The sequence below is a fragment of the Osmerus eperlanus genome, chromosome 8, assembly GCF_963692335.1.
Source record: "Osmerus eperlanus chromosome 8, fOsmEpe2.1, whole genome shotgun sequence".
In the NCBI taxonomy this organism is placed as follows: domain Eukaryota; kingdom Metazoa; phylum Chordata; class Actinopteri; order Osmeriformes; family Osmeridae; genus Osmerus; species Osmerus eperlanus.
In genome coordinates this window covers 1081945-1101398 of record NC_085025.1, presented here as the reverse complement: position 1 = coordinate 1101398, position 19454 = coordinate 1081945, and the positions used below count along the sequence as shown (strand labels likewise).

Below are 19454 nucleotides of genomic sequence, written 5' to 3'. Positions count from 1 at the left end.
AGGCAGAGGGGAGGCAGGAAGGCTGAGGGGAGGCAGGGATTAGGCAGAGGGGAGACAGGGATGAGGCAGAGGGGAGGCAGGGATGAGGCAGAGGGGAGGCAGGGATGAGGCAGAGGGGAGACAGGGATGAGGCAGAGGGGAGGCAGGGATGAGGCAGAGGGGAGGTAGGAGGGCAGAGGGGAGGCAGGAAGGCAGAAGGGAAACAGGGATGAGGCAGGGGGGAGGCAGGGATGAGGCAGAGGGGAGGCAGGAAGGCAGAGGGGAGGCAGGGATGAGGCAGAGGGGAGGCAGGAAGGCAGAGGGAAGGCAGGGATGAGGCAGAGGGGAGGCAGAGGGGAGGCAGGGATGAGGCAGAGGGGAGGCAGGGATGAGGCAGAGGGGAGACAGGGATGAGGCAGGGGGGAGGCAGGGATGAGGCAGAGGGGAGGCAGGAAGGCAGAGGGGAGGCAGGGATGAGGCAGAGGGGAGACAGGGATGAGGCAGAGGGGAGACAGGAAGGCAGAGGGGAGGCAGGGATGAGGCAGAGGGGAGGCAGGAAGGCAGAGGGAAGGCAGGGATGAGGCAGAGGGGAGGCAGAGGGGAGGCAGGGATGAGGCAGAGGGGAGGCAGGAAGGCAGAGGGGAGGCAGGGATGAGGCAGAGGGGAGGCAGGAAGGCAGAGGGGAGGCAGGGATGAGGCAGAGGGGAGGCAGAGGGGAGGCAGGGATGAGGCAGAGGGGAGGCAGGAAGGCAGAGTGGAGGCAGGGATGAGGCAGAGGGGAGGCAGGGATGAGGCAGAGGGGAGGCAGGAAGGCAGAGGGGAGGCAGGGATGAGGCAGAGGGGAGGCAGGAAGGCAGAGTGGAGGCAGGGATGAGGCAGAGGGGAGACAGGGATGAGGCAGAGGGGAGGCAGGAAGGCAGAGGGGAGGCAGGGATGAGGCTGTGCCTCAGCTGTGATGGGACCAGTGCCTGCATGGTTGTGTGTGTGCTCTGAGGTTGGTGTATTCACTGGTGTTGATGCAAATGTTTTGTTTAGGCCTGTACAGTATGTGATTCTGTATGTGTGTTTGCATGCCTGTGTACAGTAGATGCATGCCTGTGTACAGTACATGCATGTATTTATCTGCATGTTTGTGCCTTTTGGTGTGTGTGTGTATTGATCTTGAACTCAGGAATGCAGTGAACAGCTTTCCCCCAGACTAGGGGGTTCATTTACCTGCTTCAATTTCCACGGCTTTGATTACGAGGAATTCCATCTCACACAGAGAGGTCAAACACACTCCTATTCAATTCCTCTGAGAATACGAGCAAACAAGTCCCGACAGCTCACTGGCTCCCCGGTGCCGTCGCTAGTCAGCTCTCGCTGCGACACTCCTCATTCTGACAACCAAGTTCCCCTGGATGCAGCGTCTACATGGCAGACACTTTGATCCAATGCGACGTAAGAGGACTTGAGATTTGAGATGACTTCAAAGTACAGTACAGTTCATACAACATTGATTTTATGATGTAACAGTTCATAGCTGCGATTTTGTGTTTTAGGGAGCACAGAACTCTGGATGTCAATTAAGTAAATATTTGCAGTTCGGAGAGACTCACACACAGCGTGAGACAGGACAGGTCGATTCTGACTTACAGCCAACTGCTGGCAAGGACGATTACACGGACGACTAGATAAACGCTGTCATCCTTCCCCCTGGCTGTCATCCAAACTTCCTTCTTCCTCCTGGCTGTCATCCAAACCTCAACCAACCAGAATTGCAAACGATGACATTTCCTGTTGACATTTCATCTGTGGATCTGTGAGACCAGAAGAGAGCACTGTTTACATAACAGTTGTGTACACGTACTGTACAACTACACACCCTGCAGCTGGACCACGTCAGAATGAAACCACTTCAGTTTATATCTCAAATCATCAAAGTTAATCATTAAATGAAAGGAGGTGAATACAAGTTGGTAACTGGTATCATTGTCCCATTCAACAGATGAATCAGACCAGGTGGTTTGTGGTTGTTGAAACGCTGATAGATTATCTCAACTACACGATGCACTGACCTGCAGGAGGTCAGACCTCTGTTAATGCATGTTTGTGCTGACAGGTACACACAGATAAGAGAGAGAGAGGGAGGGAGAGGGAGGGAGAGGCAGAGAGACCTGTTTGTTTGTTATAACTAAACAGAGTAAATAAATGTGTGTGTACGTGAAAGCATCACTGGGATCAGTACACACAGGAAAGCGTGTGTTTGCGTGTGTTTGCGTGTGTGTTTGCGTGTGTGTTTGCGTGTGTGTTTGCGTGTGTGTTTACGTGTGTTTGCGTGTGTGTTTGCATGTGTGTTTGCGTGTGTGTTTACGTGTGCATCTGTGCATGTGTGTGTTTTAAGAGTGTTTGTGAAGTTACCAAGCAACATCACCCACCTGGGTCATCACAACAATGAGACTCTTTCTCACGAAGGGAAACGATCCCACGGACCACTCCAATAAGTGAACATTGTTCTCTGTCTTCAAACAAACATCGACTAACAGATTAACGTGTGGTTGTCTAACAGATTAACGTGTGGTTGTCTTTACTGTCATTCAACACAAGTCAGCACGTTAACTAGTGTCACTGTACATGAGAGTCCACGAGTGTTTCCCAGCCTGTAACCACCAACAGAGTCAGAAGGTGAGAGATAGTTCGATAAAGATACATCGAACAAAAAGAAGGTGAGAGATGTCTGTGAGGCCTGTAACCACCGACAGAGTCAGAAGTTGAGAGGTGTCTGTGAGGCCTGTAACCACCGACAGAGTCAGAAGGAGAGAGATGTCTGCGAGGCCTGTAACCACCGACAGAGTCAGAAGGTGAGAGATGTCTGTGAGGCCTGTAACCACCGACAGAGTCAGAAGGAGAGAGATGTCTGTGAGGCCTGTAACCACCGACAGAGTCAGAAGGAGAGAGATGTCTGCGAGGCCTGTAACCACCGACAGAGTCAGAAGGTGAGATATGTCTGTGAGGCCTAGCAGGATGCATGTCAGGGCTTCATGTAGGTTTCTTTACTTCCATGTCATCTTCAGCGTCAAAGCAGCAGACTCCCTCAGAACCACCCGTCTATTAATATCCTGGATCAGAAGGAGAGAGAGAGGAGGAGGGAGACAGAGAGAGAGAGAGGAGAGAGATGCTTTGCTGATTGCCAGAGCACTCGAACTTTTCTAGCTCTTGATCTGAAACATATCTTCATGTTCATCAAGTCTAGAAGTCTGACATGCTACAAGTCAAGAGGAGGACGGACAGTCACACACACACACTCATTACCACACACACACACACACTCATTACCACACACACACACACCAGAACAGTTTAGACTTGTGCTTCCTCTCCACGGCACACTCTGCACAGCTGCCGGGGTCAAAGATCATCAGTGTCCTGGATGGTGGTGTGGTGGAGAGGGTTAGGGCTTGATTTCAGGCTGTCTACGACTTTCAGCACTTCCGTGCAGGAATATGATGTGTCTGTTAGAGCAGAGAGAGAGAGAGAGAGAGAGAGCGAGAGAGAGAGAGAGAGAGAGAGAGAGAGAGAGAGAGAGAGAGATAGAGAGAGAGAGAGAGAGAGAGAGAGAGAGAGTAAAGGCCACTTCCTGTAGAAAGCTTGTTACAGATCTCTAACATGCTGCTGAGACACAAGGAGGAAAGGGGGATGATGAACTGAGAGAAATGCCAGAGAAAGTAGCCCTTCTCCAAAACACACTGTCCCCCCTCCCCCCACACAAACTCTCCCACACGCACACACATTCCTGTAGGACGTGCTGACCCCACCAGCCACCAGACAGGAACAGCAGCAGACCAGGCCACCAACAGCACCCGACCATTTCATCTCTAACAATCCCACAGCCCAGGGCATTGTGTGTGAGTGACCCATGAACACACACACACACACACACAGACATCTTTAGTCACTCAGGCTTGCTGATACACACACATGGTCAGGTCTTGGCCAGGTCACCCTTGCAAAAAAGAGATTCTTAATCTCAATGGGACTATCCTGGCTAAGTAAAAGTTATAATAATAATAAGATGTTGGCAGACTTCCAGAACATCTCCCTTGTGATGATTGGCTGTGGATGTTATCAGGTGCTGCGGACGAGGAAACTTCCTTCAGGTACCATGTTTCTGAGGAGGAGCAAACACTGTTTCTTCTTTCTAAATCACTACATTCCAGAGGCATGCCAAAGGCTTACCCTCTCTGACACACACACACACTCACACATTACCAAGACATGATCTCTTCCGAGGGAAGATGGAGAGGAGAGGAAGAATGAGGGAGGGAGGGAGGGAGGGAGGGAGGGAGGGGAGGGGAGGGAGGGGAGGGGAGGGAGGGAGGGAGGGAGGGAGGGAGGGAGAGGGAGGAGGGATGGAGGGAGGGAGGGAGGGAGGGAGGGTAGGGGAGGGAGGGAGGGAGGGAGGGAGGGAGGGAGGGGAAAATTAAAGAAGAAAATGGGGGGGAATAAAGGCAAACAGAAAATCCTTTGTAATTTGCAACATCGTACTGTGAGGCTTCAGTGTGTCTGGGAGGCTTCAGTGTGTCTGGGAGGCTTCAGTGTGACTGTGAGGCTTCAGTGTGTCTGGGAGGCTTCAGTGTGTCTGGGAGGCTTCAGTGTGTCTGGGAGGCTTCAGTGTGTCTGGGAGGCTTCAGTGACAGTGTGGAACTAGGAAATATCGAGCAAATATCTATAGATATAATGATGTAGAGATGTGTGTGTGATAATGATATGAGTGTGTGTGTGATAACTGTGTCATGATGTGTGTGTAAGTACCGACACAGCAGCAGCAGTAACAGGTGGAACTCTGAGAGTGAGAGTGTGTTGGGGATGATGTTATTTTACAAGTGGGAACAAGAGACCTTATTAAGTGTGTGTGTGTTCAAATAAGATTGTGTGTGCACATGCGTATGTGTGTGTATGTTTCACTCAATTGTCAGCAGGAACAAAGTAAACGCATATGGCGTATTCATGTGTGTTAACACACACACACACTCTGAGTCAGCAGAAACAGGAGCTTGGTGACATGGCTGATGAACTTGTGTGTTATTCTTCAATTAAACTATGAAGCCAAGAAACTCTCCTCATCCCTGCTCACCTTACACACCAGCCCTCCACTCTAAAAGCTTTCTCCCTCCTCTCTCTCTCCTCCCTCTCTCTTTCCCCCCCTCTTTCTGTCTCTCTCTCCCCCTCCCCTCTCTTTCTTTCTTTCTTGTTCACAAACTTCCTGACAAAGCGTCACTTCATTCTTCGTATTTTTTTTTATTTCTCCTCCATCACTATTATTTAAACATTTTACTTACTGACACAGACACACTCATACACACATTTACATTTAGCAGACATTCTTATCCATTCTGCACGGCCAGGAATCAAACTGGCAACCTTCTGATTAATAGCCCATTAATAGCCCGATTCCCTAACCGCTCAGCCATCTGACCCCCCCCCCCCCCCACACACACACACACACACACACACACACACACACACACACACACACACACACAGAAAGGCTTCAATCCATACATAACAGATCCATAGGTGAGCTACCAAAAAGTTGCTGTGTTTAAGCACAACATTTCTCCTTGGCTGCCTGTGAACTTCCTGTATGTTGGCTGTGCGGTTTGTTTCGCCTGCAGTACCCTAACCCCACAGCAGAGGGAAGCACTGAAGCTTTGGAAAGTACGAGCTTTGATTGGACGCAGATCTCACAATATTCTCATTCAGAAATTCTCATGTTCACTTCCTTTGTGATGTAAATCAGACGGTCTGAAAACTGTTGTTGATATTCACTGTAGGATAAGACTATTACCAGACTCCACAATGGTGTGTGAGGCCGTGTGAAATGTTTTCTTACACACACTCCACTATTATATGAAATCATGATGATCAGGAAGAGGAAGAGAAGAAAATGTCGATGGTTTTACATTTTCAGAAATTATATATATTTTTATCGAAACGTACAGATAGACTATTAAACTCATTATAATTCCTTGACTTTTGGAAGAGTGCAATTGCGTACGTTCGCAAGATATTTTAACGGATCGGTCTTTTTTGGATCTGCCGGCTGTCAAGTGCCGACCGGACACCTGCAGATCCCAGCAGAGGAAACCCAGAAACCTTTTTTAGCTCTGTGAGACGAGGGGAAAAAAACACGACACAACACGCACGCTCCAACTTTCCATGACATCGACGCACAGTGACGCTGGGATGACCAACACTCACATCACATGTGCTGGAACCGACCGGCACGGCTGCGTTCGCTAAAGCACGCACACACACCTGTACGTGGTCGGAGACACACACGCACCAAATCTCCCTAGTCCTAATTCGGTTCGATTCCAATGTCCAGGGATTTCGCCGGTTGCATGAGAAGTGATATTCAGTTTAATTTCCCTTTATTGCTCACGAGAGTTTCCATCTACGCAGTTGGCCATGGTACAGGATTACACATAGCCTATGTCTGCCTACGTAATAGTTAGGCTACATATTCCGTAATCCATATAATGAAATACATTCAAATTTTCAGACAAAGTGACCTCGATCTCGGTTCAGTTGGTTCTTCATTGAGTTCACATAATAAAATGAAATGACAACGCTGTTGATGTTGAACAGCAATGCAGGAGCTGGTGTGACAGGCTCGTAGAAATGATCAATCTCATCATTTTCTTATTTACATGTTGGTTTGTTTACTTATAATGTCACATGTTCTTATTATCCTATAACGGCGTAGGCCTATATGGTCGTTTTAATAGGCCTATCATTAAGATCACCCACACATTCGGAACAAACCCAATGTAGTACAACAACCATGCAGCCCTACACTTTAACGGACTTTTTCGCTTTTACAGTAGTTCGTCTTTGAGGTTATCACCAAAGTCAAGGTTTAATAGATGAACTTCAAAACCTCCTGAGCTCCAACGGGCTCGGGCCAGTGCGCAAACATAGGACCACCCCCTCCATTCACCAGCAGCCAATCCGCGGCGTCTAAAGCTCCCAATCCGCCCGTAGACCGACCGTCTGAGCAGACAGCGTCCTTGCGGCTGGAAGAGACGGAGAAATTTTAGACCTCGAGAATCTTTTACGGTGATGTGTTAACGATTCAGAGAGGAAAGAAGACTGCTGGCACAAACGAATTGGTAGAAGGAACAGGAAGTAAAAATCAAACGGCGGTTTATCACACGGAGAGAAGTTTTGAAGGAAATCCAGAATGTTGATTCAGTGAATGTGATTTCAAGTGTAGCTCTAGACTGGCACGACAGTTGAAGGAGCGAAAGTTTCAGTCGCCGCATTTTCCCTTTTTCCAATGGACACGCACTTGGAAACGGCTGGGACACCAAGTATGGGATTACTTTTGTAATGTGGATTGCAATTGCCTTTCAAGAAAATAAAGATTTATTACAGAACAATGTGAGAAGGTACGCGTCCTGGATTCTCATGTTTCTGGATATCTTGAAAATTATTGGCAACAGTTGAAAGAAAGACGTTATGCTCAAAGGATTTTCGTCCAGGTGTCGCTCCGACCGTGGGACCGGAACGGACCTAACGCCTTTACAGCAGCCAGTTTACTGTTTAGACAAGTTCTAGCAGTCATACTTTGTTATCCGTGTTATAAACTTCACAAATGCTTTGGAAGAAATCGCTACAATACTGGATTGGATTTTAAATCGACGTCTGCATTTGGAATTTCAATCATGAACTTATTTGACAGTTTGACATTACTATTTTTGACGCTGTCGGCTGTCAGGGTAAGTTATGTGGGTTAAAATGAAAGGTCTTCAGTTCGGACAGAGAGAAATAGACTAGAGTTTCTGAAATGTGGTCAAGTGTCGTTAATGTGTTGGCCGTCCTTGTCGCTCCCCCGGCTAGGTCATTGCTCATGTTTAAACAACCTCAAATATTTCATGGCCTCAGGGATAATTAAATAGTCATTACGCAAACCTGACTATAGACTTCACGCATACAGCCCTGCGTGGTGGGCGGTGCATTTTGGTTGCTAAGAGGGAATATGTAAAGCTTCTGGTCGAATGTTATTAAGTTTAGAGTCGGGTGATTGCGGGCCTGCTAAAACCACCTTGGCGATATTATTACGCTTTAAAGGCGCAGCGCTTCATTTTGAATTATGGGAGAAGCAGGTTCTATTTTTATTATGTCACAAGATTTGCACCAGAAAAAAATAAAAATTGCATGTCATGTTCAAAAAATGTTTAGGCCTACGGTATGGATTATATAGCCTAGATACATACTTCTCCATCGTCTAGTTGTTGAGACTTGAATATGACTTAGCCGAGTTTTCTACTTAATCATTAATCTAGATTCTAGACCACTGTTGTGCCCAGCAGCGGAGCAAAGGTTGACAAGAATATTGCTGTTAAGCCTTTTCAATTATTTCAGTGTGACCTAACTCCATATTGGATCGCGATGTGTTAACATTTATTAAGAGGTAGTCTAACGTGTTACTATACCTACCTAATTCTTATTTAGCCAACTATTCACAACCTGACACTTTTTTAAGCTGTTTGTCTATAGCACTATCTCCAACTCGATCGCAGCTTTCTCGTGACTGACGGGCTTTCTGTGAACGACTTACAGCCTAACCACGCTACCGAGTAGCCTAGACTAAGGTACATGACTACAAACACTGCACATTCTCGCAAGTATCGTCCTCATTAATAAAACAGCCTTCAAACTCTGGGAGCCTCGCGGGCCCTCACACCACCGAAGGGGGCGGGCTCTGCAGACACACGAGGGCCCCCTATGTTTTTCTTTTTTAGATTTAAATTAAATCGGTCACCGGTTGTCCCAATGAAGGATAGTCTGACGCACTGATAATATCCCCCTTGCCACACGCAATGTTGTGTCTCTCTGGTGTGCATGTGTGTGTCTGTGTGTGTCTGTGAGTGTGTGTCTGAGAGAGTCAATGCGCATGGGCAATTTTGTGCCCCGACACAGTGAAAGCAAGCAGATCCCACGTGAATACGTTAAATTATTGCCAGCCATACCGGCTACAGGTTGCTCGCCTTCATTGAGATGTTAGTTTACCAGGGTAGAAACATTTTCGAAAACTGAATAACTTGAAAGTTAATGACAATGTCGCCTTTGGCTTCGACACAAAACAAACATAGGCTAGTTGGTGATCTTTGACAGCGTCCACGTCACATCGAAAGCCTGGCGCCACGTAGCCAGTCTGAAGCGGTTAAACATATGTAACTGCCACTGCCGAGTGTAATTATGTCATGTTGGCAGAAATGTATAACCTCGAACGTGTTTCTCTTTGCTCTCTCCCGTGCAGGGAGCCCACATACCAAAGGAAGGCGGGAGGAGCGCGCATGACGGTAGGTGTCTGGTAGGGCATCGTGGGAACAGCTTTAACGGGGCTTCCTCGAAGGCAGAAAGCCAAACGGGATTGTTGAGGTTCACGATGACAAGAACAGAGAAACCAACGGTGCTCTCTGGACTTACATATAACTGCAGCGCCACCCAGGGGACGCCCCGAGTAAAAACAACATTAAGAACACAGTGGGCCTGTTAGAATATGTAAATAACACAGAGAATCGGAACACATTCCAAATCTGAAAAATTATTTGAGGTTAAGATGGGGCAATTAGTATTTTAAATGGATGACAGGAATGGAATTTGCTCCTTGGCCAGTCCCTGTTTTTTTTTTTTTTTTACCCAATCCAAAATTGCACAATATTTTGTATAATCAGAAGCTGGCGTGGTTTTGTGTCATGCTGTGTTGGGTTTGGCTGGGGAAGCTACTCTGTTAGGGGTGAGATCTGCTCATCCCCAACAGAGTCAGCTCACTCTCAGAGACACAGAGATGTGGCCATGTGTTACCCAACATTGGCATCTCTGTTATGTGGGAGATAGGTAAAGAGATAAAACCAAGGGATGAGAGAGGGGAGGGAGAGGAGGAGAGGGAGAGGAGGAGAGGGAGAGGAGGAGAGGGGAGGGAGAGGAGGGGAGGGAGAGGAGGAGAGGGGAGGGACAGGAGGGGAGGGAGAGGAGGAGAGGGGAGGGAGGGGAGAGAGGGGAGGGAGAGGAGAGAGGAAAGTGGAGGGAGGATGTGGGCTAAACTGAGAGAGGGAAAAGGTCACGTAGATTATCCAGACTTGATATCAAGATATAATATAGATTAGCAACCAGAGGATGTGGATTTTGATGTGTGTGTAGTGAGATGGTGTGTGTGTAGTGAGATGGTGTGTGTGTAGTGAGAGGATGTGTGTGTAGTGAGAGGATGTGTGTGTAGTGAGATGGTGTGTGTGTAGTGAGAGGATGTGTGTGTAGTGAGATGGTGTGTGTCTCAGAGTGCTGTCTTCTCCTGTCTACAGCTGGAGCATCGCAGACACACTCTACACACTGTTTACTGAAGGTGTGTGTTGGTGCATGTGTGTTTGTCCGTTTGTCCGTGTGTGTGTGTGTCCGTGTGTGTCCCCGTGTGTGTGTCCTGCAGTGATGCCCTTCATGGAGGTGTATAATAAGAGCCTGTGTCGGCCCAGAGAGCTGCTGGTGGAGATCCTGCAGGAGTACCCAGAGGAGGTGGAGCACATCTACATCCCGTCCTGCGTGGTGCTGACGCGCTGCGCAGGATGCTGCAACGATGAGATGCTGCAGTGCACCCCCACCTCAACACACAACATCACCATGGAGGTCAGACCCTGACCCGTGACCTCTCACCCTACACCTCCCCACCTCAACACACAACATCACCATGGAGCTCAGACCCTGACCTGTGACCTCTCACCCTACACCTCCCCACCTCAACACACAACATCACCATGGAGCTCAGACCCTGACCCGTGACTTCTCACCCTACACCTCCCCACCTCAACACACAACATCACCATGGAGCTCAGACCCTGACCTCTCACCCTACACCTCCCCACCTCAACACACATCACCATGGAGCTCAGACCCTGACCCGTGACTTCTCACCCTACAGCTCTGAACTCTGACCCTTGACCTCTCACTATGATACTTCTCACTTTCTCATCTGACACAAGTATACCCAAGTGGAGAGCAAGTTAGATTTTTTTTACATGACTACACATAATGCACATACTTGTTGACATCTTTAGTATATGTACGTATGTTTGTACTTATCCTTTGTAAGTAGACTTTAAGTATAATATTCTGTCACTTGGGTAGGCTTGCCCTCTGACCTCTGAATCCTCGTTCTCTCTGACCATCTCCATGGAGATGAAGACGTGACCTTTGACCTTTTAACCTCACCTCTAACCCCTCCTCCATCACCCCAAAACATGATGTCACTACGAGAAGGTACACCATGACCTGACTCCTGACCTCTTACCTCCTTCCCTAACCTGTACCCAATACACAAATATTCCTTAATCCTCAATATTTTACCTCCCTCCCTCTCTCCGTCTCTCCCTCCCTCCATCTTTCTTTCTTTCTCTCAACAACACTGACACAATCTCTCTCTCTTTGTCTCTCCAGATAAAAAGAATAAAACCACAAAGGCAACAAAATGATATTTTTATGAGTTTTACAGAACACAATTCTTGTGAATGCAGGTAAGAAAACACACACACACTGCTCATCTAAGACCATGGTCTCCACATAGATCTCTTTTTCCTGTCATTTTTTCTCTGTCCCAATCTCAAACACCTGAACAGATGAACCCGTGTCCCAGCTCTCTCCAGAACGCTGTGTCTCTGATAGTGAATCAACACAGCCCCAAAGCACAGACACGCTGTGTCTCTGATAGTGAATCAGCACAGCCCCGAAGCACAGACACGCTGTTCAGGGCTGGATCCACTTCTCTTTCCATTATCATTTTTATGACCAATCATAGTTGTGTCAGATAATCTCCAAGAATGCTGTTCAGGTGAACGAGTGACATCAATTCCTTTACAACCCTCCTTCACAAACCTTTTTTTACAAATCTATACCTCATCCCAGGGTCAGGACTATCACACCACAATGTCCACAACTGCCAGAAACAGCCACCAAAAACTCCTTTCTGAATTGAGAAGAGACTTTTTGGGAAGCCTTTCTGTACTCACAGAGGACGAGCTTCTGGCCCTGCAGTCCTGATGTATGAATCAAAACTGGATCAACATGGTTCATGTTCAACACATCTTCCAGTTAATGTTGAAGTTTTCTTTGACCTCAGAGCAGAGTTACGAGTATTAAACAGTTTCCCAACTCCTGGCCCCATGTTCTCTGTGGATTAGCTGTTAGCTCTGCCAGCAGCCCTGTTGCTCCACACTGCTATCAGCAACAGAGCTGTCCAGTTGAGCAATGAAATAACTTGACAAGCCACTATTGTTGTCAGATGTGGGTGTTAGTGGTGTGCGTGTGTGGAGTGTGTGGAGTGTGTGGGGTGGGGGCGTGAGGTATGCATGTTACACACATAATTTGCGTAAAGAAATTGGAGAGTGAAGCCAGTATTGCCATGGCGACTCGGAGAGACCAAGTGTGTATGGAGGACCTCACAGGCAGTCCGTCTCACGTTGATGATGCGTACTGTTTACCTGGACACAGGCACTGGGGTGCGATGTCATCTCATGCCGTTTGTTTCTCTGTTTCAGGCCGAAGCCAGAGGTGAAAGAACCGAGAGAAAAGTGAGTAGAAACTGTTTCTGTGTTCGGTGTTTAGACTCTGGATCTGGCAGGGGATTGTGGGTGCCTGTTCTGTTTCATTCTTGTTTCCATCTCTTTCTCTCTATACGTCTCTCTCAGAATCAGAATGGGATTTATTCGCCATGAAAGTTTGCACAGACAAGGAATTTGCTTTGGCAGGAAGGTGCATACAATAAACATATAGGGACCTAAAATTTTAATATGTGGACTATCTATACTAAGGGTACATAAACTAGCAGTACTAAGTGGAATTAGAATTCAATTAAATATACAATAAAATAATAAAATATAAGTTGCCGAGCGCACCTAACGGCCGAGGCAGTCTTCATCGGCGCCATCTTGGATCAGTCATCTCTGTCTCTCTTTCTTGATGTCTTTCTGTCTCTCTCTGTCTCTCTCCCTCTCTTTCTCTCTGTCGATTCCCATAAATCATCTGGATCCACTTCTCATTCCATTATCATTTTGATGACCAACCATTGCTGTGTTACACACGTAATCTCCCAGAATGCTGTTCAGGTGAACGAGGTCATCGCCCTCTGCACCTGGCCTTTACATCCTCTTTACCATTCTGTTCCTCACCTGCTTTTCTTATTCCTCTCTCACTATCACCACCCTAACAGACGCCTAAAGAGCTCACCTCTCCTTTATTGCCTCCTCTGATGTTGGCGACCTGCTCTTCAGACTGGGTTCTGTGTTTTCTTCACTTTTTTATGATCAGAGCTGAAGACGGTTTGTTTGTCTAAACAACAGGAGTTAAGGATCTGAGGGTCATTCCCCTCCTCGCCTCTTCCTGCAGCCACGGGCGAGAAACAAGCTTCTCAGCTGGGGTTTATGTACATTTTTACGTCTCCTACAATATAGATAAGAATTGGATCTTGAGGCCGTCGCTGACCTTGGTGTTAACTGCTTATGGTTCCGTCTTCAGCGAGTTTCCTAACTGGAATATTCCGGGGGTCGTTCAACTCCTGTTGAGCTACCGTACTCCACTGGGACCTCTGACCCCCCCGGCTGATGTTTAGCTGCTACCGGGAGGTCAATGATCAGACGTGGTGAGGGGTCACTCAGCCTGCTGGTGTTTGCTGGGCAGTGATCCATGTTGTATTAGCGGGTCTCTCAGCATCTACCTAGCGACCGCAGCAGGCTTGTTCCGCAAGGCAGTTGTGGTGCATATTAATGTACTCACTCACCAGATGCTTTTATCCGCAGGGGGGATTTGAACCTGCAACCTCTTGATCTGAACTCAAAGGCACACTGAGCTATACCCAACCCTAGGGGGACTTTTACCCAGGAACTGGAGTGGAATTATTTAGCGGGTTTGAGTGCTGGGGTAGTCTGGTAGTCTGGCACCTGCAGTCTGTCTCCTGTTGAGAGGTGACGGGGCAGATCAAGGAGCTTGGCTGGATGTTCCTGGAAGCTGGAAGCTCGATTCTGCTGAACTGGGCCAGAGAACTGGAACAGGGCTGAAATAGAGCAGTCTAATTGTTTTCTGTTTGTGAGACCTGCTGAGGGAGAGGTTTGGCTCCAAACTGTGTTTTCTGGAGCCAAACAATCACATAAACTCTCTGTGTAATGTGAACATGAGATTTTTTAAAGAAACAGGTGCATGTACCTTATATCATTGTGTTGGGTAATATATGATGTATATCATTTATATAAGTACAAGTAGGCCTACTATATAAATATATAGTAATATATACCCATCCATTTACGTATTGGTCAGCCGACTGATATCTGACACGTGGCCGTACTGCCTCCTTAACCCGCCCAGTCCTCTCAGACGTTCTGCGTTGCTCTGCCTCTTCTTCACTTCCAGAAAATCCCGGAGGGGCAAAGGCCAAAAGAGAAAGAGAAAGAAAAACAGAGACAAAAAGACTCGTGAATCGTACGTCAGTTCCGCCTCCTTCCTGCGCCTGAGTGCTGCTCAGCTGGTCTTTACGCTCGTGTGGGGAAAGCTTTTTTTGTCCTTTTTAATTTGCGCCGTTTAATTTGCCCGCTGACCACACTGATTGGCAGAATGCTTCTCCGTATCCATCAGCTACACCGCTGACACTAAAATCCAACCCATGCATAGAGTTGTCAGTCTATTTCTGCGTTGGCTAATACGTTAGCGTTGTTAGCATTTTAGCATACATTGCTAAGGAAGCACCTTAGCTAGCACACTTTGATTAGCATGTTAGCCACACAGGCTCCTGAGTTCACTGAGCATCCGAGCAGTCGCAGCAGAAGCAGACTTTCAACCCCCCATGACCTGCCTCCAACTCCACCGCCTCTCCCCTGTTCTCCCCTATTCCCCCCCACCCCTTCCCAGCCCCTCTGTGCAGGTCCTGCCCCACCTCCCAGGAGTGTGACGGGGTGCTTTGATGGGTGGTGGGGTGGAGGTCTCCTCTAACCTCTAGTGAATAGAGATAAATAGTGCATTTAGAAAGTACAGCAGAAGATCAAGGACCAGAAGAGAGTGTAGAGTTTTAACTAAGTATATACTTAGAACTAAGTTCCAAGAATTTCGGTGGTCAGTCAATAAACAGTCTGTATTTACCAGACCCAGTGTAAAGTAACCACATCTCAGCTACCAGGCACAGTGTAAAGTAACATCTCAGCTACCAGACACAGTGTAAAGTAACATCTCAGCTACCAGGCACAGTGTAAAGTAACATCTCAGCTACCAGACACAGTGTAAAGTAACATCTCAGCTACCAGACACAGTGTAAAGTAACATATCAGATACCAGACACAGTGTAAAGTAACATCTCAGCTACCAGGCACAGTGTAAAGTAACATATCAGATACCAGACACAGTGTAAAGTAACATCTCAGCTAACAGACACAGTGTAAAGTAACATCTCAGCTACCAGGCACAGTGTAAAGTAACATCTCAGCTAACAGACACAGTGTAAAGTAACATCTCAGCTACCAGACACAGTGTAAAGTAACATATCAGCTACCAGACACAGTGTAAAGTAACATCTCAGATACCAGACACAGTGTAAAGTAACATCTCAGATACCAGGCACAGTGTAAAGTAACATCTCAGCTACCAGACACAGTGCAACAATGACAACATCCCAGATAGCTACAGTGCCACAATGACAGCGACAGAACAGGACCCCAACCAGCATGGCTTTACAGACCATAATAATCTGGTATCTGTGCAATCACCGCTCTCGATGTTGAGTGTTGAGTCTGTCTCGCTTTGTTTTGTCTATAGCACTCGTCCCTCTCCTTCTCTCTTTTCTTTTCATCCCTCAGGTTTTGGTCGTCTTCACAGACCCAGTGTGCCTTTGTTAGCGATGAGAAGATAGCCCAGATGGCTATCACTCTGTTCCTCTTGTGTCAGCTATGTAAACGAAGGAATCTTTTTGGTTGCCAACTGCTGTTTTTATTCTGTTGTTGCTTACAAGGGTTCCAACCACAGCAAGAACACACTTAGGATTCATGACTGCAATTTAATAGAACAGATTTCCAATGACTGGAGGTTTTAAAATTATGTTACTGGTCGGAAGTTTGTACTCTTTGAAGATGGTTTTGTCCACCTCCCCATATGGAAACAGAATGCTGTTGCCCTAGTCTAATCTACTTTGGTATTGTTCATATAGTTTTGTGATGAAATTCAAACCAGTTGTATCTTTAAACCGCTGATTTTCCAACTGAAATGTTTAACTGTAAGTAGAAAGTCAAGCCATGATTCAGCTTTTATTCAATAAAGTCTGAATCTTCCTATCAGTTCACCTACAGAGTCTTATTTTACTGCACACCAAGGACACAGCTGAGACAGTTAACTCACAGAATTAATTATTAATACAATCTGAATGTTTGCTGTTGGGTCCTTTGAGTTTAGCCTGAGTTCAAATGTTATGTTTTGTGTATTAAGTCACAGATGGTCCAAAGCCTGCTAATGCATGTCTAACAGTAGCCACTGTGTGCAAAGCATCTTATGTCCCCCCATACCCCCTCCATACCCCCCATACCCCAGGAGGTGGGGGTATCCTTATCTGTGGGGGCGGGAGAGGGGCTGGGGGGATGGGGGGTAATCTTCCTGCTTGCATTCATGGCCGATTTTGAAGTGTGTATGTGTGAGCATTTGTGCATGCATGAGTTTGAGTGTGTGTACATGTGCAGTACCACCCCCTCATGTCCCATGCTACACCTGGGGGCGTACCAAAAGGCACATTCAGACACACACTTGCAAAAAATATCAGGTATGTTAAGTTACAGCAAAAGCAAAGTTGTTTTTTATGAGATAACAATGTAATAATGCTCCCTCTCTCCTTCTCCCTCCCTCTCTCCTTTTCCTTCCCTCCTTCTCCCTCCCTCCTTCTCCCTCCCTCCTTCTCCCACCCTCTCTCCTTCTCCCTCCCTCTCTCCTTCTCCCTCCCTCCTTCTCCCTCCCTCCCTCTCTCCTTTTCCCTCCCTCCTTCTCCCTCCTTCTCCCTCCCTCCTTCCTTCCTTCTCCCTCCCTCCCTCCCCAGCCACTGTGAGCCATGCTCGGAGAAGAGGAGACGGTGGTTTATTCAGGACCCGCTGACCTGCCAGTGCTCCTGTAAACACACAGAGGCCGACTGCAAGGAGCGCCAACTAGAGCTCAACGAGAGGACCTGCAGGTACGTGCAGGCCTGTGTGTGCATGCCTTGTTCCTGTGTAATACTCTTTCTAATGTCTCTCTCTCCTCCCCCCTCTCTTTCTCTCTCTCCTTTGCCTCCCAAGATGTGACAAACCCCGGAGATGAAAGGTCAATCTGCAGACAAGACCGAAATGAAGGAATATTCATGGATATTTCACAGCACAGCACTTTGAACTCTCAACCCAATGCTCTCTCTCTGTAGAACAAACAGACTGAGAAACCACAGAGAAAACAAGAGAGAAAGAGAGAGATATTAGAAGAAAAAAAACACATCAAAGAAGTGACAAAGAAAATTGATTTTAAAAAATCCTCCCACTGTACATCTGTGTATATACCGCGATAAAAAAAAGAATACAGAATTTGTATTGCTGCTAAAGAAAACAAACTTAAAACCACAGAGGTCCCAGAGCCCGCGGCCGCCTCCTGGTTTTAGACTTTTGTGTAGCTCCACTGTGGTCTTGTTGGCAATTCATTTATGCAAAAACTTCACTGGATACTTCTACTGTGGCCAAGTGCCAATCATGAACAACTGTGTCAAGGCGTGGAGGAAACAGGGGTAGAAGACTTCCTGTGAAGCAGGAAGGAAGGAGAGAACTCCGACACAGACTTCCTTTCCTGTCAGAGCCAGAACAGCCAATAGGAGATGGTGACCCAACCCTTTGTGAAGTCACTTCCTTTTGCAAGTTGTAAATGTGTACAACTTCCTTCTTGGTCTGATGCCAAGAGAAAGGACGAGGTGTCGTTCGTTTCTAAAGGGATTCTGATTCTGTCATGGCTTGCACCGTGGAAACCACTAGTAACCACATATTCTGTAGCAGCTTGGATTCCATTGAGAAAAAAAACTGTGCCTCACAAACTGTGCTGAGAAAACACTCAAAATACTTTTAAATTATTTTTTGCTTCTTTAATTTTTGTTTCGTAGGAGGAGAGAGATGTCTGCCATTGAACTCATGAAGCGTTGGATGTTCTGTCACCACTGTTCAGTCAAGTCACAGTTGCTCACTTTAGATAATTTATAACACTAAAGATTCTTTTTCAGTATTCAGTCTTTTCCACATATTTAATTGGATCTATTTATACAGTGTTATGTCCATACTGGCATCCCCTCCCCTATCTTGTGTGGTGTCAGGGACAGCTCCTTCTCAAGCTAGCTACCTGGAGAGCCCTGCTCTTTGCTTTTTGTGACAAAGATTAAGACAAATACTATCTAGACATTCCTTTCATGGAATTCCTTTAATTCCTTCCTTTAATGAATCTATTCTGGATTTGAAAACTCTTTTATCAGAGGGTGTAGGTGCTGTGTGTGATTTTAAACCAGTGCTATTGCCTTGTGTGTTTGTTTTGATGTACGCGTTTGTCTTTATTGGTACACCCAACGTGTGATGTGTGTATATGTGTGTGTGTGATGTGTGTATGTGTGTGAGAGAGAGAGAGAACATGTCCACGCTTGCCCATCCTCAGATCTACATTGTGCAGATAGTAATAAAGCCTTTGCTACAAGCCAAGCCCCCCCCATCACGGTGGGGCTGTATTTACAACGATAAGAGTGCGTGTCAAAGTGCCATCTCAGTGTAACCTTGGATTTCATTACTTATATTTTTTCCTTTCCAATATTAATGTGTTTTTTTTGTGACTGTACAGTAGTAAAGCATATTTATTTACAAATTATATTGTTTTTTTATATAAAATGAGTAAACGGTTGCTGTGTTTTGAAGGTTGTCTGGATTATGATGTCAGGGGTGTTGGAGGCTGGTGTCAAACTTTAAAGGGACACACAAGTTAGGTCAGTCCCTCTTATGTGTAAACTAACGCATAGTCAAAATAAAAATCATTCAAAAGAAGAAACGTCTACACAGCCTACCAAAACAGCAGAGTGATATAACCAGTATCATAACAAGTTATCATAACTCAGAGATTTCTTCTTTTGAATGTCTGTGTGTTAAACTATAGCCACAACATCAAACATTTGATAAATACTCCAACTGACCTTGTAACTGCTTCCTCCTGAAGAGCACTACAGTGTAAACAACCCCCCACTAGACGTGTCTACACACCCCTACTTAGACCAAAACGTTAGCTGTATGAATAAAACATCATGTAAAGTGATCGTGGTGCAGTGATTTTTTGTTTTGAATGCAGAGTTAATGTGGTAGGCCTACACAGCAACCAGATGCTATTGTAAGGATCTTCAAGTTCAATAAATACGATTTATTTGGGACTTCACTGAGTTGGCG

General features: G+C 46.5%; 1 protein-coding gene across 2 annotated transcripts; it reads left to right on the top strand.

Annotated features, from left to right (window-relative positions):
- Nucleotides 1-7010: 7010 nt before the first annotated feature.
- On the top strand, nt 7011-19438 carry vegfab (vascular endothelial growth factor Ab). Of its 2 annotated transcripts, XM_062466904.1 has the most exons (8): nt 7011-7742; nt 9287-9329; nt 10451-10647; nt 11455-11531; nt 12552-12584; nt 14416-14484; nt 17069-17200; nt 17304-19438. In XM_062466904.1, exons 1-8 carry the CDS (start codon nt 7689-7691, stop codon nt 17323-17325), a joined length of 627 nt encoding a protein of 208 aa, XP_062322888.1. In that variant the 5' UTR covers nt 7011-7688; the 3' UTR covers nt 17326-19438. The 2 variants fall into 2 exon arrangements, with proteins under 2 accessions (XP_062322888.1, XP_062322889.1); XM_062466905.1 differs by lacking the exon at nt 14416-14484 and having other exon boundaries at nt 7012-7742.
- The last annotated feature ends 16 nt before the right edge of the window (nt 19439-19454 follow it).